Here is a 27,971-nt window from a genome sequence, read left to right as displayed (position 1 = left end):
ATAAAATTAGTATTCCATAATATTTTATACTCCACTCTTTAGAAACATTGTCTGTAAATATAATCCTTAATATATCCATTTGTGTTATGAAATCAGAGAACTTCTGTTCCACTTGGAGCTTTCTGCTCATCCGTTAAGAGCAAAATATTGCTTTTTTCAATTATGCTAATCTCTCTCTCTCACACACACACATATATAGGCACATTTCTATCCATCCTTTTATTTCAACAAGAAGCTGAGCTATTAAATGAAAAAAAAAATACTGTATAAAATAGATTTCAAATTACTTAATGTGCATTATACTTTTATTACTATAGTAGACAAGTAAACTGCCTTTTAATTTTTTGTTACTACCAGGTTTGCTCAGAATACAGCAAAAGCAGCCTGAAGAAGTACATAGCCAGATTTGGAATGTTAAAATATAATTACACACAATTAATTATGAATTCCACTGTAATGGGACCTAATGTTTACATATGATTAATATTGCAGCCAGTAAGAAGATAAATTTAACTTCATTATTATCAATTTAACATTCAGATGAAGCCATGAACTTTACTATGAAATCCGGGTCAGCTAAGAACTACCAATATAGCCTTAACTATAATAAGGTGTCTATTTCCTCCATTTTTGTTATGAAAAAACATTTCTAGTACTTCAGTAATATGGCAGCAGCACAAATTATGAAATAAAGGAATTATATTAAATTTTGAACAAATAGGTTTTAATTAAAAAAATACAATACAGGTAGTCCTTGATTTACAAGCCATTTTAGTAACTATTCACAGTTACAACAGCATTTTAAAAAGTGACTTATGATCATTTTTTACACTCACAACCACTGCAGTTTCTCCATGGTCATGTGATAAAAATTCAGATGCTTGGCAACTGACTTGTATTTATGACAGTTGCAGTGTCCTGGGGTCATGTGATCACCTTGACCTTCCGACAAGCAAAGGCCATTGGGAAGCCAGATTCACTAACAACTGTGTTACTAAATTAACAACTGCAGTGATTCAATAATAATTGTGGAAAGAAAGGTTGTAATATAGGCAAAACTCTTTAGATTTGCAACAGACATTTTAGGCTCAACTGTGATCGTAAGTCAAAGACTGCCTGTATTCCAAGTAGGGGAATCAACTGTGCTTCTATTTTGGAATTAAATCATACTATTTAATTGGGGAAAAGGTCTATTCCTACCAGCTACCAAACCAAGCTGATATTAAGAGCTTTTAATACCAAAGGACAGCTTTACAAAAAAAAAAATTCTTCCTCCATCAAGAGATGTTGAATACAGCACTGAATTATCTCTTACAAAATTAACCATAGCTAAGACAATACTGAATCAGTGAATTATAGTATATCTGATTCACCAGGCTGCATTAGCAGAAGTTTTCACATAGCTTTCAAAGGCAAAGAATTACATTAATTTTGATGCAATTACTGTGTATTTAACAGAGACTAAGTATGTTTTCTCTAGTTGAAGTTTTAGCTGGCAAATAACTTCAAATTTCATTGTATTTAGAAACAGAGTTCTAAACACTTGCTCAAGAATTCAACATATTTCTAGACAATTACAAATATACAATTATACTAAAATATTCATATAACTTATCCCAGCTAATTTATTTTTAGAAGCAAATGTTACACAAAACATTTAAAAGAGGTGCTTTGCAAAATAAGTTGCCATGAGTGAAGCACACCGCTCTTTGAAGCATTAAAGCAGCTACATTCTCAGCTCAACTGCTTCAAAAGCTTTCCCACTGAGTGCAGTAACATGACACAGTTGCTTCAATACTCCAATCATTCCAGAGAATATAGCTTCTTTAACTTTTCTGAAAGATGCTTAGCTTGTATCAATGTACTCTCCAAGATGCTCCTTTCAAATGCTTTACAGTCCTATTAAAAACTATACAGGACAAGACAGAACCCTGCAAAAACCTCAATGACAGACACACATAATGGATCAAAAGTGTCCAAAGTCTTATCTTCTGTTTGTTCTGGGCCTCTCAAGCGCCACTCATTCAAGTGTTTAATAATACAGATGGCCTTAAGTGCCAAGCCATGAGAAATTACACTTCAGCCACCCACAGTCCAAACTCTGGTAAGATAACTCTATGGTACCCCAAGACTTTTGGAACCTAGTTACCAGTCTCATTCACACTTATTTAAGTATATAAAAATAATTTTGGTGCTCTGCATTTTAACTACAAATGAATCAACTGTTGTGATTTTTCTTCAATGTCTCGCTGTAAGATATTACAATGACCTCTGTACATTAATATACAGAAACAGGGAGAATGTTTGGATGACTGTTCTATTGGCCATAAAACCATAATTTAGGTCCCTTTGCAAGGAAGCTTGAATTTTAAAAAATCCTACACAAAGAACTACTCTGGTTAGTTGCTCCCTTCCACATTAAGTATTATTAATGTTTTAATTTGATAGCAGCAAAACATCCAGCATCCAATATGCATAGATACCGACTGCTGCAACTTGTAATACTTAAGCAGGTGAATCTGCATTTTTAAGGTGGAAACTAAAGCTGAAAATAAAACCCATAAATTTTGTAGTAATTAATCAAAAGTGTATTATTTAGATAGTTTCACATCACTATAGACTCACAGGTTGCTTAAGTTTCATTTTCAAAGATCAAATTCTTTTGTAGTTTGCATCCGTATACTATGGATGGTATTTTATCTGAAAAGCATTTCATATGATTGATTTTAATAGACTTCAAAGCAGAAACACTTTTTGGGGGAAAAATCAAGGGGAAGAAGCTTTTTCCCCCTAGTACCTTGAAGCTTTCTAGTCTTTAACTGGAATGTACAAGCAGTTGAAAAAGACATAATCTTGGCCAGTCATTTCATTTTGAAAGAAAAAATAAAGAGTTAATATATAAGGCTATAAAAATGACATACATTTGTAAGGAATTATGTTTATTCAGGGACTTAATTTCCCTAAGAAAAAATTAACCTGATTTTTGAAAAACCATTGAGTTAATTTTCCCCTACAGGGAGAGGATGCCACACAGCTGTTTTGATGTCATAATCTAAAATGTACAAGAATTTCCAGTCCTCCACTTTCAGAGCAGGACACAAAACAAATAGCATTGCCCAAGTTTGTTCTATTAATGGCTGTAATCATACAACACAATGAATCAGTGTATCAACTACTTTTGTTTCGCACAATGTGTAAACATAGTATTGAATCTAGTTTAATTGGTCAAGCAACTGGACAAGAAATCATGTGTATGGAGTACAGTCATTATTGTTAATTTTAATTTTAAATTTAAATTCTAGTAACTGCCAGTAGTTTAATATTAATCTTAGTATTAATTTAATCAGCTACACAATTCATTTTATCAGCTATTTTGATAGTGAATTAGAATAACAAATGGCAACAATCTATAGCAATCTAATCAGTTACTTATACATTCTTCACTTTACAAACATCTATGGATGAAGCTGAATAAATGGGATGTGTGCACTAATTGATTTTACACAACTTGCTCATGATTTTAATTTTGAATAAAGACCTAAGTTAAGACATTTCGGTCTTCAAGCTATATTTTCAGAAAGATGCACCCCCCCCAAGTCATTTGAATATATGACCAGAATATATCCAAATTCTGGGTAAAAAATAAAACACGTGGAGATTCCACTTAAGAAACATATTTTATGCAGCTGGGCTCAGACCAATTGGAATGCTTATGAACTAGTTCAAAATGGCCATGTAAAAATGCCAGAACCTTATAAAACAGATGAGTGTTGAAGCACCTACACTTCAAGTTTAGTACACCCAACATATAAGAGCATGCTTTTGACTCTCAACAAACATACAAAATACACACTTGAATACAAATATTTTAATTCTTATGTAATTTTTTTTGGTCAACACTGAAATCCAGATTAGATTCAATTGCTCCCAGATTTATTCTACCAGTAACTGTTCTGCTGCCTCTCCTCCCAGCTTAGTATCAAAAGCTGCTGCCCCCCCCCGCCCCCAAAAAACCCCACCCTTTAACAGCAGCCCCTCCAATAGGAAAACAACCGCCAGGTCTATCTACACGCTTTGCAAGCATCGCTTTGCAGACCCAAAATGAGATGCAGAGCTGGAAGGCCAAGAGACGTGAGGGGGCAAAAGCGGCTGCCTCAGAAACGGCACAAGAGCGCCCACAAACGCGAGGTCTGCCGCCGAGGCCTCAGCTCGGCCAAGCATCCCTTGCCGCGGGGCCTTGTGTGGAGAGACCGCCACGCTGACGGGCGAGAAGGCCGGGAGCAGAGGAGGCAATTCCCCGGGCCGACTTTCGTTCGGGGATGCCCCCCCCCCCTCGGCAAAGGGAGCCGGCCCGAAAACGACCTGCAGCCCCCCCCCTCCGGCAGCGGTTAGGAAGAAGGGAGGGGAGGGGCCGAGGCGGCGCTCCCTCCCTCCCTCACTCACCGAACAGCAGCGTTTGGTCGCGGCGGCCCCTGCCCGGCTGTCGCTCTCTCGCTCTCGGGGCCTGAGGCGGGAGCAGGCCAAGCCTGGGCGAGGGCTAGTGCCGCCGAAAGCTGCCGCAAGAACGAATCCCTCCCGAATGCGCCTCGCCGTCTCGTTCTCCTTCTCTTTTCTCCGGAGAACTGCGCAGCAACCCAGCGGCCCAGAACGTCACATCCGCTCGTCGGCTGTGTGCAAAGGACGGACGATGCCCGCATACGTATGAAGCCCCCAAAGGCGAGCCAAGAACTGCTGTCACATGCGGGAGGGGAGAGAGAGAGAGAGAGAGAGGGACGCGGTTCCCCTAATCACGTGGCCTGAGTGGGTTTGGCGCCCTGCCTGTTAATTGCGAATGGAATCTTCTTCTTTTTTTCCCTTTCAAAACAAAGCAAAAGAACTTCGAATTTAGAAATTTGAGAATTGTTCCTGTGTGATAAATCAGACTCGTGTTCACGATAATTCGGGCCATAATTTTATGCACAGTTAGATGCAGGTTGTAATAAAAGAGTCCAAGAGGCTGCAGGTTCTTTAAAGGGTTGTTTATATATGCAGAAGTCATCTTAAAATGTCGACCCGTGAAAAGGACATGCCGGGGTCCGTTTAGGGGTTCGATGGTTTAATATCTCGTTCAGGAAATTTTAAGTAAAATACCGGTAGTTAGGGATCCGTAGTTAGCTAAATAGATAAATGAAGTGCTAACTAGGTAACATCATCAGTGAATAGATAAATCCATTGCTTTGAAGATTAACTGTTGAAATTTAACTACAAAAATATACATCCAGAACAGGGTGAAATCCATCAGGTTCTGACAGGTTCTGGAGAACCAGTAGCGGAAATTTTGAGCAGTTCGGAGAACCGGTAGCGGGAGAACTGGCAAATACCACCTCTGGCTGGCCCCAGAGTGGGGTGGGAATGGAGATTTTGCAGTATCCTTCGCCTGCCACGCTCACCAAGCCCCCCCCCCCCAGAATCGGTAGTAAAAAAAATGGGATTTCACCACTGATCCAGAACAATGGCTATAAACATTGTTTATAGTGAACATAAACATAGTTAACCCATTATAGTCACAGTTACACAAAGTCTTGTTATCAGAAACAATTGCAATATTCTGTTGCAATATGGAAAAACCACCTTAAATTTCTCTAACCTAGAACACACTTTAAAACAAAATATGCATGAAACAAGAATCTCAATAAAGGCTGCACAAAAATGTGTCTTATTTGATAGAGAAGGGTGTAACAGTATTTTACTTCCAGCAAAACAAAAAAACATTGAAATGTTTCAGTTCCATAGCTCTTCACCTATTATTCATCAATAAGATGAAATAGCTAAAAGTAAAATGTGCACATTAAAAACATGTGCAAGGATGATTCTGAAGTCCTTAAACTTAACATGAATAGACATTTACGTTAGTACAATAACAACTCCCCCCCCCCATCTATCAAAACTCAGGAGTAGATTTATATTATAGAGAAATGGATGCAAAACTAGAACGCTATAGTTTATCAGTCAATGCTTTATTTCTGGCTGAATGAAAAGTATCCCTGTAAAATTATGAGTTGCCAAAACACAAGAAAGTGCAAATGGAAGTATTCCTTGTTTGAGCTTTTTACAGTGATCTTACAAGGATTGCAGCATTAAAAAAAAAAAATTCAGGTGCTTCAAATGGAAGCTCTGCAGTTTTTGTCATGAAAGCCACAAATGTGAAGAGAGAAGAAAAATGACATATTCCTGCACTTTCAAACCATTAGAAGGTTGTGAGTTGGCCACACTCAAAGAACTATTGGACCACCAATACATAATTGGTCTGCAGCCCTTTGGGATATGGTACCACAGGGTATGAAACTCCTAGTTTTGCCTGTCATGGTGCATCTTCCTCTCCCAAGGCTGCAAACAAAGCCTACAAATTCCCCAAGGCTGCTTTGTGTACAAGGAGATAATTGTTTTATTATCCTCGGCCACAGCCATCTACAGGCATGTAACCAGGATATGTCTCAAACTGTATCATTTTTTCTATAATCTCCATTAAGGTCTGGATAGTGGGGATGTGCAGAAATGGACCTAATGCTAGAAAGCCACATTGAAGCTCTGGACACAGAGCTCCTTTTGGGCAAGCTTTCAAGTGCCACAATTACTCACATCTGCTGCTCCTTTTATAGGAATCAGCTGTGATGCTTGATGTAGTAAAACAGCCTAACTTAGTACTGCCCTTCATATTTATCCTTGTCAATCAATATAATAAGTGTTTGCAACCAGAAGAGGGAATAAATATGATGGCACTCACATTTTCATCAGCCACAGGCAATCTTGTACCAAGACAGTGTTAACATTCAGCCTTCCCAAGGCACTCTGCTAAGTTCCTGCACTGAATACGTATGCTGCTTTGCCTAAAATGTTATCTCCGAAGATAATTGTCTGCATGGAAAGACATCCATTGGTCTCTGGGCTTTCCAGAGGCAAATAACATTATCTCCAGGTACAACATCATATCATGTTCTGGCCAATAAAGCATTGATGTCAATGCATGCATTCATTCATGTGATTATCAGTTTCCTACATGAGATTCAAGTAGATTTGCTTCTAATTTTATCAGTCTGAGTGGCTTGTTGATAGCTGTATATAGAAGTAGTTATAGCAATTATAGGCCTAGATGATTGCAGTTGTGTGTGTTTAATAGCCAACATGTATGTGTTTGTTGGATGATAGCTTTCTTAAACAGCAGCAATTTAAACAGAATAGAATAGAATACAATAGAATACAATGTAATTTTTTATTGGCCAAGTGTGATTGGACACACAAGGAATTTGTCTTGGTGCATATGTTCTCAGTGTAAAAGAAAATATACATTCATCAAGAATCATAAGGTATAACACTTAATGATAGTCACAGGTACAAATAAGCAATCAGGAAACAATATCAATATAAATTGTAAGGATACAGCAACAAAATTACAGTCATACACTCATAAGTGGAAGGAGATGGGTGGTGGGAATGATGAGAAGATTAATAGTAGTGCAGACTTAGTAAATCAATCAAGTGTTGAGGGAATTATTTGTTTAGCAGAGTGATGGCATTCGGAAAAAAACTGTTCTTGTCTAGTTGTTCTGGTGTGCAGTGCTCTATAGCGTCGTTTTGAGGGTAGGAGTTGAAACAGTTGAAACCAGTTTTAATGTTAATATTTGTTGTTTTAATTGTTTAAATTAGTGTTTTATTGATTGTAAGCCACCTAAAGCTGCCTCTAAGTGAGATGGGCAGCATATAAGGTAAATAAAGACTGTACCATAAAATGTCTTCAAGAGACACTTATTGATTGAAGACAGGATTGTCTACATCAGAAGCTGGATGTGTATATTACTTCAGTTTTTCAGAAGAACTTTTTCTGGGGCTAACATTGGCAAAAAAATGTTTGTCATGGTAGTTGAAGAAATAGCATTCTGTTCCTCCACCTATTGATGTTAATACAATTTTGGAGCAAATAGGAATCGTGTTTTCCTTGGGGGCTGTTTCTGCAGATGCTATTTTAATGTAGATTGCTATTTGAGTGCTTTTTTGTGTGATATACTAATATTGTAATTACTGCCCAATTTCATATTTTGTACACACTGATCTGTATAGTTGTACTCTTTTACTTCTTAGGACTTCAATATTCGCAAGCATGTCCAAACAACAGTAAACTGTTAAATCACTGCATATTATGCTCAGCACTCACTTTTTCTTATATGATTCTATGAATTTTTAATATACTGCCTTTGATTGTAACATTGCTGTAGAAGTATTTTCTCCAACACTCATTGCTATCACAAGAAGCTGTTTATGTGAAAATTTTACATCTTCCTTTAATTATTTTAATAATTTACAATTAATGCTTCATAATATTACTTTTTCCCTAACACATATTTCTGCCACTCATTACATTAACAAAAGAGAGCACTACAGATCTGAGTTCACTTTGAGCATCCTTCATTTTGGGGAGTTAGCCCATGATTCAAGTGCTACATATAGCCTCCTGGCACTATCCCTTAGCAGATAATTGTTATAATAATTTCCTCTTGGCATAGTTTGTTCCACTTCAGTTGAGATAGGAATAAAGGTTTGGCAGGGAAGTGTTGCAGAGCAGTACTTCTCAAACTTGGCAATTTTAAGACCTACGGACTTCTGCTCCCAGAATTCCCCATCGATGCTGACTGGGAATTCTGAGAGTTGTAAATCCACAGATTTTAAAGTTGCTGAGTTTGAGAAACTGTGTAAATGGTTTCACAGATAGAGAGGCACCCTGTGTTATTGCAAGAAGATAATACTATATTGCACAATTAAATAACGGCATATGTGTCACCTTCCTTCTCTTGCTTTGGGAAACTACAATTCCCACCTACAGTTACGAGCATGTGCAGATGTATTAAGTGACGCAAACGATCACAGGACGCATTTGACGAGAGAGGCCTGGGCGTTGGGAGGCGGTGCCGTGGAAGCTTTTCCATTTCTCGGCAACAGGAAGAACGAAAGCCGGAATTCTACGAGTTGTGCGCTCTTTGCAAAGTGTAACAGGTCAGTGTGGTCCTTTTTGCCCCTTCTTCTCGTCAAAGGGGAATATTTGGTTCTATGGGTTCCAGCAAAGGGGCAAAAAGAATGGCTCCGGGGTAACTTTTTAGGGCTCGAAGTTTAGCAGGGCTGGAGGTCGTGTTTTTCCAGACAGACAGCCGGGCGACGGGCGGTGGTGCGCTTTGTGTGAGTCCTTAGCGGCGGAGGAGGACCCGTGGTGGGGTGGGCGGCTGGCTGCCCCACCGGCTGCAACTCGCCTAGAGGAGGCAGAGACAAATCCAACGAGGTCACGCCATCGCGTTTTGTAATCCTTCGAGCTTGTAACGAGTTCATGGAGTCTGAATCGCTTATTTATATTTTTTTTCCCCCATCTCAATATCGGAGAAAAGAAGGCTGTGGAGTTTTAAACCAGGAGAGGGCAGGTAGTTTAAAGGCATTTCAGCCTAGCCTTTTTAGGAGAGGGAAGGGAGGGATTGCAGGTTTTAAAACCATCTTTCACCCGTATAGAATTTCAAACTCTTTAAGGGGAAGTAATTTCTGAATTGCCGCAGAAGGTAATTCAAGACTGTAATGATGAGCTGATTTGTTTCTTAAGACCTGCGCAATATAAACATCGGGCTGTCATAGAAAAAAGGTCCTTGCTTGTTTAAGTTTTTGCTTGATGTTACTGTCATGTCCAAGATTTAAAAATCCTGCTGTAAGACAAAAGAAAAGAGCCGGGGTTGCTTGTTTTTAAAGGATGCTGTCACTTCCTTTGTGCTTTGCCCTTAAGAAAAAGTACAGCACAATGAGATGTAAGATTCTCTTTTATAAATCTGATGAAACAAAGATTAGGAAATTATTACTGATGTCTACAAAAATACATGTGATCTTTTTTTCAAGATACATTGATTCATGTATTGATTTCCATTATCACTACTCAACATATTAGGATGGCTTTATAGTTCTGTTGTATGCTGTCTTTTATTAGACAGTAAATACATTTTGATTAATAATGGTGATAATTATATTTGTGATCTTGAAACATCTGGAAGAAGCAAGCCTGAAATAAAGTAATTATAAAATTAATCATTTAGCATTCAAGGGGCTGATAAAAAGTTAGCATTTGTTTCTAGTAAAGTGATTTATTTTGAATAGTGCAGTTTCCATCTCAAAGGGATACAAATGTATTGTTTCAACTTTCAAACAGTAATTTAGAAATATTCATTGCTAGGATGAATTATATATTCAATTTACCTAGATATAATTTTTAATCCACTAAGATCAAACCTGTAATGTCTGTCAATTTTTTATGAGTTAAAGTTTAACGGAGTGGTCAATATATTGGTATTGATAGCTGAAAGAAATTCCAAGAATATTATTGTTCTAAATCTTGTTTTAAAGAGCTTATGCCAGTAATATGGAACATGATTCAATTGTAGACAAATCTTTTACAGGGAATATATTAGAGATGTTCAACTTCTTGAAAGGGGTATTTAAAATGCAGATTAGTTTTTTTGTGCTACTTCTGCTTCCCAACACAATAAACGTGGAGATAATTGGGAAGAGCTTCCAAAACAGCTGTGAGAATCTGGACAAAAAACAAACAAATCCTGTTCTATCAGTTTGAGAAAAATTGCATTGGGAGTTTCTTGTACATTTACTGATGAGAATTTTTCAGATTGCAGATGTAATTTTGCATTAGCAAATACAGGTGTGGTTTACCTTTCTTCTACTTATTTCTTGGGCTTTTGCTGCTTATCAGTTGCCCTTAAAGCAGGGGCAGCATTATTTAACAAATATATCCCTGGGATGAATGGAAAATTGAGGATGGATGAAAAGGGGAATAATAAAATCAACTAACTCCCATTCTTCATTAACCATAGAATTAAGCCTGATATAACTTTATTGCCCAGTACTGGTGGTTGTTTAAAGCCAGTTTGGTGGTGTGATTAAGAACCCAAGTAGAAAGTAGGAGACTGGCCTCTAGTTACACCTTAGGCCAGGGATATCAAACTTGCGGCGTCATATGATATATTGGGACTTTTCCCCCCTTTGCTAAACTGGGTGGGGCCGGGGCCATCACATGACACATCTGGCCCGCAGGCCGCAAGTTTGACACCCCTGCCTTAGGCACAAGCTGGGGACATTTGGCCAATGACTCCCTCTCAAACCTAGGAAACAGGCAATGGCAAATCTATTTTGCCAAGAAAACTGTAGGCACTAACCCAAGCAATTGCCAGGAGTTAAAAACCAACTAGAAGGCACACATATGTATGAGCGCATCCACGTGTGTACACACACACACACACAAAATCATGGGGGTAGCAGCAGTGGGTCTTGGACTAGTCCATGGTTTGAAGACCTTGTTTTTTCTCAGCTGGGACTGCAAAATTTGGCATATTTATTAGTTTCCAAGTTGATTTCAGTTTTTAAATTGATTTCAGAAATTTGAGCATAGGTTAAATCTCTAATGTACACATGGATTAAATCAACTTGCATATATAGATAATTGATCAATATGTTTCTATCACAATTTTAATTTACAATTTTTAAAAATTCATTGTCTTGGAATTATAACATTAAGTAACATCTAGGCTAGTTTGGTCTGCCATGCCCAGGTGGTGCTTGGCAAGTCAGTTATTGTGCAGGTTGTCCAGCTTTTCTGTTTAAATAATTAACAGGAAATAATGGAAGGAAAGGCAGGTGCACATACATTCAGCATTGTTGTTAAATGTTGGTTATGATTTTTTTGTGTAGAATATTAAAAAATTTAACTGCTTATTTATCAGAAGCAGAAAAGTCCTTCATATTGTATGATATTTTACTTTCTTAAATGAAATACCCTCCTAATAAAAATGTCCTGAAAACATTTAAGAGATTATACGGATCCTTAGAAGTTATGGACGTTAGTCATGAAAGCTGGCTGGTAGACTTTGGTCCAGTCACTTTCTCTCAGCCCAACCCACAGGGTGGTTGTTGTGGGGAAATAGGAGGAGGAAGAAATATTGGTTATATTGCCTCCTTGAGTTATTTATAAAAAAAATTATGGTGGGATAAAAATAAGTAATAAATGGCCAAAATAATATCTATTCTTTTAACCTATCACCACCAAGAGACAAGAATGCATTCTATATCAACTTTCATGAATTTGGCATCCTTTAGATATGTTAATAACTTCCAGGGTTGGGATTCCCTTTGAGAATTGTTACATTGATGCATCTTCTCATTACTGCTATGTTTTGCTATATCTCAGAAGTCTATCATATTCTTTTTGCTCTAGAGATTGGTGATGGCTTTGGTGAAAAGTGGATGGTTGCTCCGACAAAGTAAGTAATGGATTACCCACTCTGCTTTGGGGCCAAATAGCTTGATATTAAGAGATAATGATTGGATCACTTCATATTGTTGGTTTTAAAAAGTCTGCAGACAGCATTCTCTATGCAAGGACTCTCCCCTCCCCCCACCTTTTTCTTCCAATCTGGAGTTTCCCTTCCACCAGTAAGCTGTTTTTTTTCTTCCCACAGGGCAATTTACAACGGTGATGGTAGTGGGGAAGAACTCTCACAGTGGGGAAAAAGGGATTAAATAGCTGTTCCCAGCAGAGACCCCCAGATATGCAGAACTCTAACTCCTATGTAAATGAAGACTCAATCATCTAGGCTTTTGGCCTGGATGATTACGTCTTCATTTATATTTGCAATACATTGTGGGAAGAAAGCCCTGCAGTTGGTATGGCAAGAGTTAGTACATCCCAATGACTCTCTGCCTAACTTACATTTTTCATTTTGACTGAACAAGTTACTTGGATGAGTAACAAAATGTATCAGTTTTATTATTTATTTATTTATTTATTTATTTATTTATTTATTTATTTATTTATCCATTCATTCATTCATTCATTCATTCATTCATTCATTCATTCAATTTATATGCCGCCCCTCTCCGAAGACCCAGGGCAGCTCACAATATCACAACACTCAAAAAATCACTATAAAAACACTTAAAAATTAAAAACATTAAAACCCATTCACACCATTCATGGCCGGATCTTGTCAGATCGCAAAGCGAGATCAACGGCCCCAGGCCTGCCGGAAAAGCCAGGTCTTCACCTGGCTAATAAACTTTGGTCCTGTTGTCATGATTTAATCTTTTAAGATACAATTCCTATGATTCCCAATTGGGAAATGGTTGGGAATTCTGGAGTTGTGGACAACATAGTAGGAGAATATGGATTAGATATATCCTTCCAAAGTAGTGCTGTTTGGATCAAAAAGTGTTGCTTGGTAATGGTCTTGGTGGCTGCATGAACTAAGGCAGAAAATGTCAGGTAAGCTAATAATGAACTTCTTAGTCTATTTTAGTTTTTACTTGATCTATAATTTGGTTCCTCCATCTTTCAGAAAAGCATGTGAAAAAAGCTTCATGTTTGCATTATCATACTTTAACAATTGCCACTATTAAAATGAAAGTATTGTGCTAAGATCATTTTGGCCACACAGTTTATTGTAGAAATATCTATCTCCTTCAATGGTTAGAGGAGAAAACTTAATTGCTGGCCTTGATAAATGGTTTGTCAGAATGAGTCAGCTAGTTCTTAGGAAGAGTCAGGAAATATTTCCTGGCATCCAAGCTGTATCTTAAAAATGTATGAGTAATTTAGCAGACCCAGACCTTGAAGTATTTGGTTCCTACATATCTGATTGGATGATTATGGGAAGTTCACTTGATTCTTGTTTTGCAATAGCTGATATTCAGAGGAATCCTCAGCCTTCCCTGGGATCCTGAAGATAATTTGAGATGTAGGGCAGTGGTGGGTTCTAATCAGTTTTACCACCGGTTTGCATTGCGCACACGCTTTGCGTGCTATTGCCACACAAAACGCATTGAGTAAAAAAACATCTGAGGCATGGCAATCCAGTCTGCTGCGCCTTACAGCTGACCAAAAAACAAAAGAAATAAAGGTAGGTATAGTGCGGGGTCGGGGGGGGAGGGCCCAATTGACATTCAAAGCGGACCGGTTCGCTCTCCTATGAAGATTTCCACTACTGGGTCTCCTGAACCAGGGAGAACCAGTAACAACCCACCACTGGTGTAGGGGTATTGTTCAATAGCCAGGGATAGCTTCATCTTCGATGAGCATTTTTAATCATCTTTTAAAGATTACAAGATTAATGGCTGATGACCATTCCTATATCCTGAGATAATGAATTCTTGAACTTTTTTCAAAGAGAAAAAGTTTGCATTTTTTCTTAAAGCATTGTAGAATGTTCAAACCTATCAGTGATTTTAGTTACTTTAGTGAAACGAATAATGGAATAATAGAGTTGGAAAGGATCTTTGGAGGTCTTCTAGTTCAGCTCCCTGCTTAGACAAAGGGCCCTATACCAGTGAAGGCAAACTTTTTAGAGACTGAGTGCCCAAACTGGAACCCAAAACCCACTTATTCATCGCAAAGTGCCAACATGGCAATTTAATTTGAATATTGAGGTTTTACTACCTAAAATAATGAAAACGAGGCACTTTTATGCCCCCTTCATTTTTTTTCTGCTTTTGAAATATTACATTTAGCAACAATAAAAAAGAAAAACTTTTATAATATCATTTCTCTTCCCCCCTTTCTTTCTCTTTCCATTCCTCCCTCTCTCTTTCTCTCTCTTTCTCTGTTTCTCTCTTCCCCGTTTCTCTGTCTTTCTCTTTCCCTGTCTCTTTCTCTCTCTCTCTCTCTCCCTTCTTTTTTTCTCTCTCTCTCCCTCCCTCTCTCTCTCTGCCTCTCTGTTTCCCTCCCTTTCCCCCTCTTCCTTTCTCTCTTTCCCCCTCTCTCTCCCTCCCTCCCTCTCTCTTTCCCTCCCTCTGTTCCTCTCTGTTTCTCTCTTTCCCACCCTCCCTCTCGTTCCCTCTCTCTCTCTTCCCCCCCCCTCTTTGAGCCCAGGAGCAGTGTGCCGAAGTTCAGCTGGGAGGCGGGGCATCCCAACGCAGGCAGCTCCCCGTCTCCCTCATTGTGAAGCGTGTGAGTGAAAAAGTTCACTCAATTCCTACTTCGCTAGATCTTTTTCTTTCGCGAGAAGTTGGAATTGATTGAGTGAATTTTTTTTTTAGTCCCACAAACTTTTGTTTCCCTGCAAACGACAGCAGGAAACGTGACAGAGAAACGTGATGTAGCTCGGCTGGGGCGACAATATGCATGCCCATAGAGAGGGCTTTGTGTGCCATATCTGGCATGCGTGCAATAGGTTCTCTACCACGGCTCTATACCATTTCAGACAAATGGTTTTCCAATCTCTTTTTAAAAATCTCCCTGGAGCACCCAGAAGTTTTGGAGGCAAACCATTCCAATGATGAATTGTTCTAATTGTTAGAAAATTTATCCTTAGTTACATGTTGGAGTTCCATCTGTTACTTCTTGTCCTGCCCTGGGGGGCTTTGGGAAATACGTTGACCCCCTTTTCTTTGTGATAGCCCTTTAAATATTGGAAGACTGCTGTCATGTTACTCCTAGTCCTTCTCTTTGTTAAAGTAAACATACCCAGTTCTTCTGACTTGAGACACAAGATTTTTACTTACTTATTTTATGACTGGGTGGCTTAAAAGGATAAAACTCTACAAAACCTATACACAACCGTCGGAACCCTGACAGAATAATTACAAGTCAGGTTTGCATATTGCTCACTTGTCTTCACCTTCCATGATTATTCTATATGTATTTCTTTAGGTACTATATTACGACGCTGGAAGAAAAATTGGTTTGATTTGTGGTCTGATGGCCATTTATTGTTTTATGATGACCAACATAGGCATGATCTAGAAGATAGAGTTCACATGAAAATTGACTGTATCAATATCAGAGGGGGAAATGAATGCCGAGGTGAGTATGTGCTTTTTATATTACTTTCCATTTCCCTTCACATGTCTCTGCTTCCCTCCTCTTATATATCTAAGAGACCTTAAGGTACCTGTAATAGTATTAATGGTGTAGGTTTAAACTAATTAAAATGTTGAATGCAGAAAAATTGTTTTAAATGGCAGTCAGTGATGGCTATTTTTGTGTGTGAGAGCACACAGAATAGGAGTCTTTATTGATTCAGTGGGAGTTATTCCTTATGTAGACTTGGATAGGATTTTAGTGTTCTAATAATTGACTTGCTTGGCAGTGATAATGAGTCCCTTTATTTTTCTAATGATAGAATTTGTATACCTGTCTTTGATTAATTGGTTTTTATTTCACAAGAGAAGATGGGATGTTGGGAGTCTCAGCTTATATATTTCAGAACTAAAGCAATATATGTAATGAATATAAAAGCAATTGTTTTGCCCACTTGGCAATAGTTTCGTTTATTTTGTTCATATGAGGTGGATGATGACTGCCCAACTCTTTGCTGCCTCCTGCTTAAAAGAATTGGAAAAACTGCATGGTGTGTTTACTTAGACAAGAAAAAATTAAGGACTATATGAAACAGTGCTCCACAGGAGATAGAACAGACTTGTTTCCTGCTATTGCAGAGGATAGTACTAGAACTGATGAGTAGAAATTGCATACTGGCAAATTTACATCTGAGGAAGTGACATGCTCTAATTCCAACTTTGTCAGATCCTGGGGAAATGTTGAAGATTCTGCAGTTAAAGTTGAACGCATTTGGAAGGTGACTGGGAAGGGCTTGTCTAGATAACTCCTCCCTTGTGATTTTGGAAATTATTTTGAGTCAAATGGTTGTCCATATTGCATCTCAAGTTCAGATGTCTTATTTTAAAATGCCAAATTTTCTTTTGTACTATGAGGTTCTATTTTGCATTCTGTCAGGGGAGATATTTCTTTTTCATTAGAGAAGCAACATTTTGTGTGTGTGTTTGTGAAACTCGGCTGGAGGGAATCCCAGCTCCTTTTGCTAAGATTCCTTCTACCCTCTCCCCCTTTGCAAGCAGCTCTTCAAGAGCGAAAGGACTGCCTGCCAAGGGAGAAGGAATACTTCTGGAGTGCTGCAGAAGTGGAGGGTAGATCCCAAAGATCTGAGCTATGTTCCTGCAACCCTTTGGAGGACTGCTCTTCTGTATATGGAAGAGAACTGAACTTGACAGGCAGCTCTTTCACTGTCTGCTTAATGACCTAGGAGATTGCTTAACGACTGCAATTGACAGTGCTGGAATTGTGGTCGTTTAGCAAAGCAGTCATGTGGGAATCTTGCTTAACAATTGCTTCACTGGTTCCATTTGTGGTTGCAAATCGAGACTACCTGTATAAAGCAAACAAATTGTACATATTTCTCAGGCATGGCTTCTGAATTTGGCTTTGGCTAGTGAAAGATACATAACTTGAAAAAACAAGTATTTTTCCCATTTTAATTGTCAAGTACCAGGAGAATCAGGAGATCCAGAAAGTTCAACGGCAAAGAGAAATTAGTGGGAGATGAGAGCAGGAATTCAAGGAGGTGGGGCTTAAAGCTCTTGTGGCGCGAAGGGACTCGTGACTGATGATGTGTTTGACCCCTCCCTTGGGCTCAGCCTGGTCATCTCCTACATTAATCCTTGGTTTGCTTACAATAGCTTGATTGATGTATAAAAAGTACATATTATTGAGACAATTATTTATTGATTGAATATTATCAGGTGATCTACAAATATATTTTACAACATTTCAATGTTTATTAAAATTGGAAATGGCAGCTACTGAACTCCCAACAATGCAGCATCTTTCCTCTTCTTTCTGTTTATTAGAAGAATTAGGCAGACAAAAAGTTGGTACTGAAAATGGATGTCAAAAAATTCTCACACATATATGTATTAACAGATTTTGTTTTCCACAGTAACAGATATAGAAACTGCTAGTTTTCAGAAAGAAAATTAAGAAAGCTGGATAAGGAGAAGAGTGCAGTACTCAATTACAAGTTTCATGTGGCAAATCAATCTTATTTTTCCAAACCTCAAGTACTACCAACATTAGCAGTTCCTGAACTTTTTATAGCTTTATAATTTTATGGAAGATAAGTTGTTTTTATCCTTTCATATATTCCTTTATTTTTTGATCTGGTACTTTTTTAAACATGCATCATTTTACACCTGAACTATTTTCAATCAATCAGAATAGAGCTGGAAAGAACCTTGGAGGCCTTCTAGTCCAACCGATTGCTCAAGCAGGAGATCCTATACAATTTGAGAAAAGTGGCTGTCCAGTCATATATATATATATATATATATAAACTTTTCATCACAAGGTGTAAAAGCATCTCTATTTTGGACAGGTTTTCATCCTCCGGAGGGCAAAGCTAAAGACTGTTTGCTGCAGATAATTTGCCGTGATGGGAAGGTGCTCAATCTCTGTGCAGAAAGTACCGATGATTGCTTGTGAGTTTTGAATGATTTGCCTCTTCTGCTTTGATTCAAATATAGGCGTTTAGTAACTTTTATAATGGAAGTAGCTCATATTTGCATAATACCTTTTGGTGTAATCTGTATATATGTAACATGTTTCCCTGAAAATAAGACCCTGTCTTATATTTTTTTGAACCCCGAAATAACTGCTTGGCCTTATTTTCAGGGAGGTCTTTTATTTTGGGGCATGTGGAGCAAGATGGGGCTCCTCTTGTCGTCTTGCCTGATTTCCAGCTCTGCGTTTAAATATTTTTGGGGAGGGCTTATTTTTGGGGAGGGCTTATTTTAGCGCATGTGCTCAAAAGCCCGATTGGGCTTATTATCAGGGGATGTCTTATTTTCGGGAAAACGGTATGAATTAGGTAAAAAAGTAACAATTTTACCAACTGCAAAATCTCTTTTGAGATCTTGGTCTCTTTGGTTTGCTCTTTTTTGTAACCTCCAAATTCTTTCTTTTTTATCTATCCTGTATCTGTCCTTGTATCTTCTTATCAGCAACTACGTATACTTGTACATCATTTTAAAAATGTATTACTGTTCTTCATGAAGCTGTAGATGTTAATCTTACTTTCCATGACCTGTTGACTTTATCTGATGATTTGAAGTTCAGGAAAGGAGCCATGCTAGATTATCCTGAGTATTCAATTGAGTGTATTTGCTTTCTTCTTTCAAGATTAGCATATATTAGCACATGACTGCTAAAACAAACTTAAGTTTCCCTCTGTCTATTAGAATATCACCACATAATTTTTGCTCTTGATATGTTAAAAGTAACTACTGTCAATTAAATTATGTTGTGATCCTCTAAATCCTCAAGGTGAATATCAAATCATATGCTGCAAATGTTTTCTTATAGAAACTGTTGGTCACCAGAGTGATGGAATCATTAGGAAAGGATTAATTCTTTTTGAGGTGAAAAGGCAGGCTGATAAAGAACCCTTCTCCTCCTCTCCCTTTCTAGCTAACACATTTTATATATTCTCAAAGGTGACAGTGGAAATTCTGAGTTCGTCCATAGAAACCTTGATCTTAGCCCTAATGTCTTGTGGTACCTAAGGAGCAGAGTGACAGCGGCAGTGACAGGTGAACTGAGGTTGTCTGAGGCATCACTATGAGTGGCATCTCTAACAAAGCAAGCAGCAGTTGTCAGCTTAATTATGGCTTGGTTCTCTGTTTTTTTAGGACTGCTCTTAGTCCTGAGGTCCCAATGGATGAAAGATATCTTAAGAGGAACTTGAAGTTGGTGAGGGCTTTTGAGATAAGGGCCTATTTTCAGTGAACTGCTTCTAGTTCTCTGCCACTTCAGGCATTATAGTTTGCTGTGAGCAGCGACACAACCTCTAATATTTATTGTATGTCTCCCAGAGTCTCTCTCTCTCTCTGACATATAAACACCCCCTTCCAACACACACATGAATAAGATAATAGAAAAGACTTCATGCAGTCTTTCTACTTTCACTCTGTTTTCTTTCATTCCTTTCAAGATAATTTCCCCCCATGTTTCATTCTTGAGACTACCAAATAATGAGCTGTTCCATGCTCAGAATTACTAATCATACTGAGTGACATTAGTTTTGTTTTCTTAATACTTAACATTACATAAATGGAAGATGTTTTTCAGGAAACTCAGTGGGGAAAATAGTGTGCATTATCATTAAAGGGTATAAATTTTTCATAATGTTAATGGATTGAACCCTTTCCCTTCTAATGCCTTTACAAATCATAAGACATTGTGCTGATCAGTATCTACCCATACTGATTGGGTGCCACAGAACATGCTTTGTGCGTGAAGAATTTAAGCAGATACTGGAATTTTAACTATTCCAGATAGTGAGTTAATCTTCAGTGAGCCACATTCATTACTCTTTTAAAAAAAACTGGTTCTTTACTACTGCTAGCTATTAACACATTACATTGGCCCACTCCACCAGTTGTAGGGAGAGCTCAAGGACATTGAGATGACTCAGGAAAGCAACAAATAATTTCGGCCAGTCTTCCTATAAGCAGCATTTTGGCCACACAGGCTATCAGAGCATGCTGTATGTTACCCATGCCTACCCTAGAGGATAGTACCATAGTACATTTTCATGTCAGCACCATTGCTATTATGATCAAGAACTTAGATGTAGGGTTTGATAGTCCTGCTAAGAAGAGACATTAATCTAAACTTATATTTTAGACAGGACGTGTACTGTACTTTTCGGAGTTTAAGACGCACTCCCCCCCCACCAAAAGTGGGTGAAAATTGTGGTGCGTCTTATACACTGAATGTTGCTGAAGCCCCGCCCACCCACCAGATCCCACCCTTCGGCTGTTTTCGGCCTCCGGGCGTCACATTTTTGGCCAATTCCAGGCAGTGGGGATCGGCTGTGGCAAATGGGCCATGCCGAATAGGCCGCAGTGGTGGCAAAAGGCCATGGCGGCAGTGAACAGGCTGCAGCAAATGGGCCATGGCAAATGAGCTGCAGCTAATGGGCTCCGTCGAACGGGCCGCGCTATTCTACAATTCATTCTTAAGAGCATCAGGTTTTAATGCATTGGAATAGTGTCACAGTGGTCTAGAGAATAGAATACAACACAACTCAACTCAACTCAACTCAACTCAACTGAACTCAATTCTTTATTGGCCAAGTGTGATTGGACACACAAGGAATTTGTCTTTGGTGCATATGCTCTCAGTGTACATAAAAAGAAAAAAAGAAAAAGATATGGATAGTTAACATATATGCTCCTTTCCACTGTGGTTTGATATACCAGACTCAGATGGTTAAGCCACATCCCTTTACTGATGTCATAAGTCTTTATAATGAATGCCAAACATATCATATACAGTTTCACTTTGAATAGTATTCCATATTCATGCATTGTTATAAGATGTAAATAATTTAAATATTTGAATTTTTATTATTAGACCATTGTTCAGTTATAACTGGTAATTTCATACATTATTTTATCTTTGCTAGTGATTTGTTTTCTTTTCGTGCTTTACTTAACTCATATTTCTTGTAGGGCTTGGAAAATTGCTCTTCAGGATGCCAGAACAAATGAAGTGAGTATTTTTTGTTGTTATTGTTATCTGTGGTGGGAGACTTAACTATTTGTTTTGAGTCTAATTCCACTTCAGTAATATAATTCTAGGCTGCTTACAAGCTTTACTGTCACTAATATTTTAATAATTGGTAAAAATGTAATAATTTATAAATAAATGTGTTTATTATCTTTCCCAAAATGTATATCAGGCCTCAATTCTAATGGGCTTTGGTTGGGCAACTACAAGATAAAATACACAGTACAAAGATAAAAGCAAAAGTTAAACATAACAAATGGCCAAGAAGTCACAAAACCTCCTCAAACAAGATAGTGTTTTATTTGTTTGCAAAATGCAAGCAGGGTCCTGCATTTCTAGGGGAGAGTATTTCTGAGGGTGTGGGGAGCAGTACTGAGAAAATCTGTCACTTGGTTCTCATTCTAATTGAACCCCATAAAGAGGAGGCACCTTCAACAAGCCTTGTCCAGATGTCTGAACAGATAGGCAGATCTTTTTCTTGCAAGACTTTGCTAGAGATATCCTGAAACTGTACTGAGAATTCTTTCAGTAGTAATCAAGTTGCTGCATTTTGTAGCATCTGGGTCACTTCCAATTGCAAGCCACCTACAGTATTAAGTCTTTTGGTAATCCAGTCAAGTGATGAGTAAGACTTGAGCTACGATACCAGGGCATCCTGACATAGGTTAGGGCATTAAATGGCATACCAGCTCATATTGGGTAGAAGCTTGGCTGTGGCTTCCACTGTTGTTTACAGCACAGTTGCTTTAACTGGGAATCCATTAGTATCTCCAAATTGCATACACGTCCTTTAGGAAGAGCACAATCCCATCAAGAGTAACTTTTGGGACCAATGGTATTGGATTGCTTTGCTGTTTGTTGATGAACAATAACACTCTGAATTGCTGTTGAGAAAGAATTTGCAGAGCAGGTTAGCTGTTTGACGAGGCGAGAAGTGACCCAGAGTCAGCCAGTGGTGGCATCATCCGACAGGGAGCCACAGCAGAGGGACCAAAGAGCTGCATCCGGCTCCAGAGCTGTGGATTGCCGACACTTGGAGTAGCCCAATCTGAGGGGGGGGAAAACCGCAACAGAACATAATGAAGATGCTTATCACTGTTTATCATGTTTGTTACAGATTGTGATTAAATGGGATTATTTAAATGCAAATAAGAGCAGAATCTGAAACCCATGTCCCCTGTATATGTATAATAAAACAAGCTTTCAGGGATAAAAGAAAAAGAGAGCATTCCATACATGGCCAACTATTTACTTTCTCAAAGTTAAACTTGGATTTTTTAAAAAAAGTACGATATTTTACCTTCCCTTCCCTTTTCATGCTCTAAAGCAGAGGTGTCAAACTCGCTTTATCACTGTGGCATCATTTGCTAAACCAGGTGTGGGTGTGGCCACCATGTGATTCACCTGGGCCACGAATTTGACAGCCCTGCTCTAAAGTAAACCTTGGGGAATATTCAAGACAGTGGTGGCAGAGTTAAGCTCATGAATAAATCTGTTCTACCAATTCAAGCAGTTTTGGTGACTGGTGTACTCGAGGTTTGTTGGATTACAAATCCTGTCACTTTGCTAGATAAAGGTGGTGGGACCTGTAATCCAGTACACTTGAAAGCAGCACCAGGATTATGCAAGCAAACTTCAGAGTCAGTTGAGTGAGAGGTTTGTAAAATAGCTTGTTTTGTAAAAAGCCACAATTTCTTTGCAAAAGTGAAAAAAGGGAAAGAAATAGCCCCAGGAAGAACAACATAGCAAGAGCCTTTTTAAAAATAAATAGTGGGTTGTGTAATACTTTAAAAACAAAGGATTCAGTCACTACCTGCACAAAGCCAACAAAAATCAAGTTGTTTTTGAATAACAAAACAATTTTTCAAAACCTGGTGAGACTCCTGATTGGGATTCTTATTCTCATTCTTATGGTACTTATCTGAATGGCAGAATGGGCTCTTGAAAATAGCTCACTCTGTGCAATGCCATTCATTGTGATATTTCTCAAATGCTGAAAAAACTGAGACACCTAGAATTTTGAAGTTCTTTTTTTTCTAAGAAGCCTGTTGTGTGGTCATAGGATTAATTTTACTACAACTATTGGCCAGCCTAATCTGTGTTCCTACATTATAATGGCATCTCCTGTTGTATTCCTCTGGAATTTTGTATGCACTGTTTTCATTTGTCATCTTTCTGATAATAAATAGAAAGCAAAACTAAGAGGCTTAACTTGTATAGTATGCATAATAGATGTTAAATTATCCAGCTATTAGTTGGAAACATTGTTTTGGAAAAAAAACCCCTATCTTTGTCTTTTTCAACAAACAACTTTGTGCAAAAGATGTTAGTTTCTTTGCCTTTCTTAGGTTTGATCTGCTTAGTTGCAGTTGTATTTAATAACATAACCAAACTTTTGCTGTACTTTTATGTTGATGTGTCCAGACTTATGTTGCTTCTGAAGTGATGTATGATGACAATGCGATTTCTTCAGCACCCCCTCCATATACAGCTTATGCAACACCATCACCTGAGGTACATCAAATTAAATGTGTAAATGATTTAAAATGGTAGTAATTAATATGTTTATATCATCGTGCATTAAATTTACTGACAAGATGTCTGACTTGAAGCAGGACTGTTAGAAAGTACTATTTGTTTTTTCATACAGATGCATTATGCCCCCATTCTTAATTAAAGCAGGGCCTGTAGCTTCCTAGTCCTGGGATCCCACTCAGACACTTGTGGGCACCAGTGGATATAACTCACCCCTCCCTTCCCTGTCCACTTGATTATTTTGACTGAAAGCAAATAAATGCAAAATTAAGGTGTGCAAAGTATTTATGTTACGTTTACCCTTTTTTCTGAGGATTAATCTGGTCCCCATTAGATCCTAAAAGCATTCTTAATTAAATTAAATTGAATGGTAGTCTTTGTGTGTGCTAGCCAGTCCTGAAAAAAAAGAGAGGCATAGATAGCTAATGACAGAGAGAGCATCCTGAAAAGGTAAAAGTGGTGCTGGGAAACAGCCTAAACCACAGGTGTCAAACTCAATTGAGTCATGTGACATATTGTGACGGTTTTTGCCTTTGTGCAGCTGGAGTGGGCGTGGCCTGCATGTAATGCATCCTGCCCATGGGCTGCCAGTTTGACACCTCTGACCTAAACTCTCTGACTTTCTGGTAAATAAATGTTTTGTAATTGGTCCTATTCACCCTCACCATTTCTTTCACAAATGCTTCTAACATGACTATAATTTCCTTAGGTTTATGGTTACCCACAATACAATGGTGCATATCCAGGATCTCAGATCCTCTACACTTCTAATGGGCAGACATATGCTATGTCTTACCAATACCCAAACCAAGGTACTTGTTCTTTTTATTTTTCTCTTGAGCTGATTCAAAGTTTAGAGTCATTTTTAATGTACCAATTATGTACAAGCAGTTTTTATGCTACATTAGGGGCAAGCAATCCTTTTGCAATCCAAAGCTGTAACCCCCTCCCCCTCGCTTGTTTTAAATTAGAGAAGGCTAAGCAAAATAGTTGCATTAGGTCTATTAGGAAGCTTAATACTCTTATTTTAGGGTTATTGGTTTTTTAATGAGCAATTGACTGTTGAAATTTGAACCATGTAATGTTGGTGGTGCACCACCAGGCAAGGAATCCTATGTAGCCTAAAGGTTGTCTACTTTTGCCATTTATTAAGAAATGGGGAGAAAGTGTAATGGCATTTCCAACTGGAGTGGGGAGAAGGATGGAGTAAAGAGATTAGCAAGCTTTGAATTGCTCCAGGAGAGAAAGCAGCTGAGGCCAGACCCTCCCTAAAATTCCTGAAGCCTTTATCTGCTGTTTCCAAGAGAATGCAGTTAGTCTGGCAAGATTCTTATAAATAGGATAGCAACAATAAGGAAGCAACTCTGTTCAGCTCATGGTGTCGTTCTGGTTCTTGCATCTGAAAGAAAGTATTTTATTTATCCTATTTTATATATCAATGTTTGCACTGAATCAGTCAGTTATTTTGGAAGCAGTTCTATACATACTTATATGGAAGTAAATGCTACTGAATTTAGTGGACTCATTTATGAGTAGATATTTAGAAGATTGCACTACTGACTATATCCTGTTTGCATCCACTCACAGCAAAATAGCTTAGTCAGTAATTTTAGGATTAAGTTTTAGTTTTGTAGTTACAGAATTGACTCCATTTGACAGACACATTCAAACAAGACCTCCTGCTCTTCCTAAGTATTTTGGAGAATTGGGAATGAGTTAAAGGAATGCAGTATCTGAATACACGTGCAGTTTTAACTCTTTTACTCATGCTTCTTCATTTACCCCTTTTTTGTGCATATGTGAATAAGTTAGAGAACATTCTCTAACGTTCTTTGCTATTAAATTCAAGATTTTCTAGTTGATATTCATTATAAAACTTCTTTTATGATAAGGTTTAAGCCAGAATGTGTTGAGTGTCCAATTTTATGGAAAGCTTAACATTCCTCGTGCTAGAACAATACAAAAATAAACAGAAAAAGAAGTTATTTCAAGTTTAGTTCATTTATATCTCCTCTTTTTTTCTTCAGGTCCCTATGGCCCGCTTCCTGCAAACCATGTCATCATTCGAGAACGTTACCGAGATACTGATGGAGACCTGGCATTGGGCATGTTGGCTGGGGCAGCAACAGGAATGGCTCTGGGCTCATTGTTTTGGGTGTTTTAGGTTTCCTTTGGAGCTTCAAGTTGAAGGAGGTTCTTACTATCTTCTGTGTATAATAATATATATATTGTTAAAGTAGTGTATAGGCATTTCATAAATTCTAACAATATTTTGGCTAATGATACACTGGAATTAGTTAATCACATTCTTAATCATCCAGAAAGTTCACTTTAGTTAAGAAAGGTCAAGTAAGTTTGAGCCTATATAATGATAAACAAGTAGCAGTAATAACAAATGAAGTATTACTAATGGTGGCTAAACAGCCACAGCTGATTTCATTTTATAGTGAAATATTAACAATTCTCTTAAAATTACTTCAACTGCTGCCTCAAAAGGAAGTTCAAGTATCTTTTTTAAATACTCGTGGAAGACAAAAGATAATGACTTTATACACTCTGTGGAGAGAGAGAGAGAGAGAGAGAGAGAGAGAATCTCTATTTATAGATTTAGGTTGTTCTTACATTTCAACAGTTGGTAAATATTTGCCATAAAGGCAGATAGCAATATATAAATCCTCCTACATCACCAGAAACACTCGCAACATTTTGTTGTGAAACTATTCCAATCTGTACTTGAAGGAGTTGGATGACCATGCAAATAATGCCAGTGTCATGTAAGTTGTTATTTTATTTAGTTGGAAGACTAGCAAAAGCCTGGATATCATCCTCTGGATCTGCTGTGTTGAATTATTAGCACTCTGAGCCGAATGGAGATTATGTTAGAACTCTGGGAGTTGCCATCCCATCCCATTCCATCCCATCAGAGGGATGTCAAGTAGGGAACAGGGACTACGTATTAACACACTCAATTTGAGAATTTTAGCTGTGCCAGAATAAATCAAGTAGCAAAATGATTCAACCTGCATGTGAAAATAATTTGGCTTTGGGTTGTGATAAATAGTAGAAGGTGTTATAGTTCTTCTGGGCATGTAAAGCTTTTTTATATTATTCTAAATAGAGTAGAATGATATAAATAGAGAACTGAGGCTAACAAAAACTTATTCTTTTTATTGAAAATTAGTTTTAATAATTATTTAATCTTCTGGGATATTGTAAAGAACCTTGTCCTTGGTGATTAAAACTGCCGTACATTCAAGAGTTTCTGATGAGTTACATTTAATACTTACAGCTCACACACAAAAGTAGTAAGAACCAGATATTTTTATAAACAGTGCGTGCATGTTCTGTTGAAATCTTAAGATCTGCATACAATTCTTCCAATTGTCTTTTATTGTTCTTCGTTTTGCAAAGTTGAAACTTTCACAGAAGCAGACTTGGGTGATGCCAAGGACCATATATAGGCAAGTGCTAATACAGTGTGTGATATCCTGTTGAGATAGGATAATTAAATCAAAGCTGGGTGATGGCACAAGAAATCGTAATACTGGTTTCTGTAAGCTTTGCATTAAGCATATGCTGTTACTTTTTGCCTTAGGGATATATGCAACAACACAATTTAATGAGAGATATGGGTGTCATCTATCATTGTTGAACTTGGAAGCTTTCTTTTAAAGAAATGAATAATCTCTCTGCTAAGATATTTTTCTTGTTTCGATGAGTAGATCCAGTCTAGGACATTTCATGTGATCACATTGTAAATTGAAGATAATAAATGTTTCATAAATATATGTATTTAAATAATTTATAAGTTATGTTGGGAGTTACATTGGAAGCCTTTAAGATATAAGAAACTGATTATATAGCGAAAATTAATATTAGCGTTTGCGCTTTTTATGTAACTTGTCAAGTGCACCTTTTATGTTTATTATAGATTTCTCCGAATCCCCTATTTCTATCTACTGTATTTGTACTTTGAAAAAAAAAATAATAAATCTAGTCTTTGAACTGC

The 27,971-nt window shown here is 37.8% G+C and overlaps 2 protein-coding genes across 4 annotated transcripts in view; one reads left to right on the top strand and one right to left on the bottom strand.

Moving 5' to 3' along the window:
* The window catches only part of FAM168B (family with sequence similarity 168 member B), an 18,942-nt gene extending 14,302 nt beyond the window's left edge, over window positions 1-4,640 (bottom strand). The window contains exon 1 of the mRNA XM_034439798.2: window positions 4,444-4,640. The gene's annotated coding sequence lies outside the window, so the exon portion shown is untranslated. The remainder of the gene's footprint in view (window positions 1-4,443) is intronic.
* On the top strand, window positions 4,438-27,971 carry PLEKHB2 (pleckstrin homology domain containing B2). 3 transcript variants are annotated; one of them, XM_034439796.3, is made up of 9 exons: window positions 4,438-4,716; window positions 8,855-9,024; window positions 12,281-12,326; window positions 15,710-15,862; window positions 18,231-18,333; window positions 21,370-21,409; window positions 23,852-23,941; window positions 24,672-24,774; window positions 25,990-27,971. In XM_034439796.3, exons 3-9 carry the CDS (start codon window positions 12,290-12,292, stop codon window positions 26,124-26,126), a joined length of 663 nt encoding a protein of 220 aa, XP_034295687.1. In that variant the 5' UTR covers window positions 4,438-4,716; window positions 8,855-9,024; window positions 12,281-12,289; the 3' UTR covers window positions 26,127-27,971. The 3 variants fall into 3 exon arrangements, with proteins under 3 accessions (XP_034295687.1, XP_087728887.1, XP_034295688.1); XM_087872761.1 differs by having other exon boundaries at window positions 4,657-4,800; XM_034439797.3 differs by lacking the exons at window positions 4,438-4,716; window positions 8,855-9,024 and adding an exon at window positions 9,033-9,440.

This window comes from Pantherophis guttatus, chromosome 6 (genome assembly GCF_059756535.1).
Source record: "Pantherophis guttatus breed Tessera chromosome 6, ASM5975653v1, whole genome shotgun sequence".
Lineage (NCBI taxonomy): Eukaryota > Metazoa > Chordata > Lepidosauria > Squamata > Colubridae > Pantherophis > Pantherophis guttatus.
Note: the sequence above shows the minus strand (reverse complement) of the source record. Positions and strands in the feature narration are given on the sequence as shown.

Coding starts and splice junctions, on each gene's coding strand:
- PLEKHB2 (XM_034439796.3), top strand. CDS start 12,290: ATGGCTTTGGTGAAAAGTGGATGGTTGCTCCGACAAA. Junction 15,863..18,230: donor AGGGGGAAATGAATGCCGAG/GTGAGTATGTGC, acceptor TATTTTGGACAG/GTTTTCATCCTCCGGAGGGC. Junction 18,334..21,369: donor GAAAGTACCGATGATTGCTT/GTGAGTTTTGAA, acceptor TATTTCTTGTAG/GGCTTGGAAAATTGCTCTTC.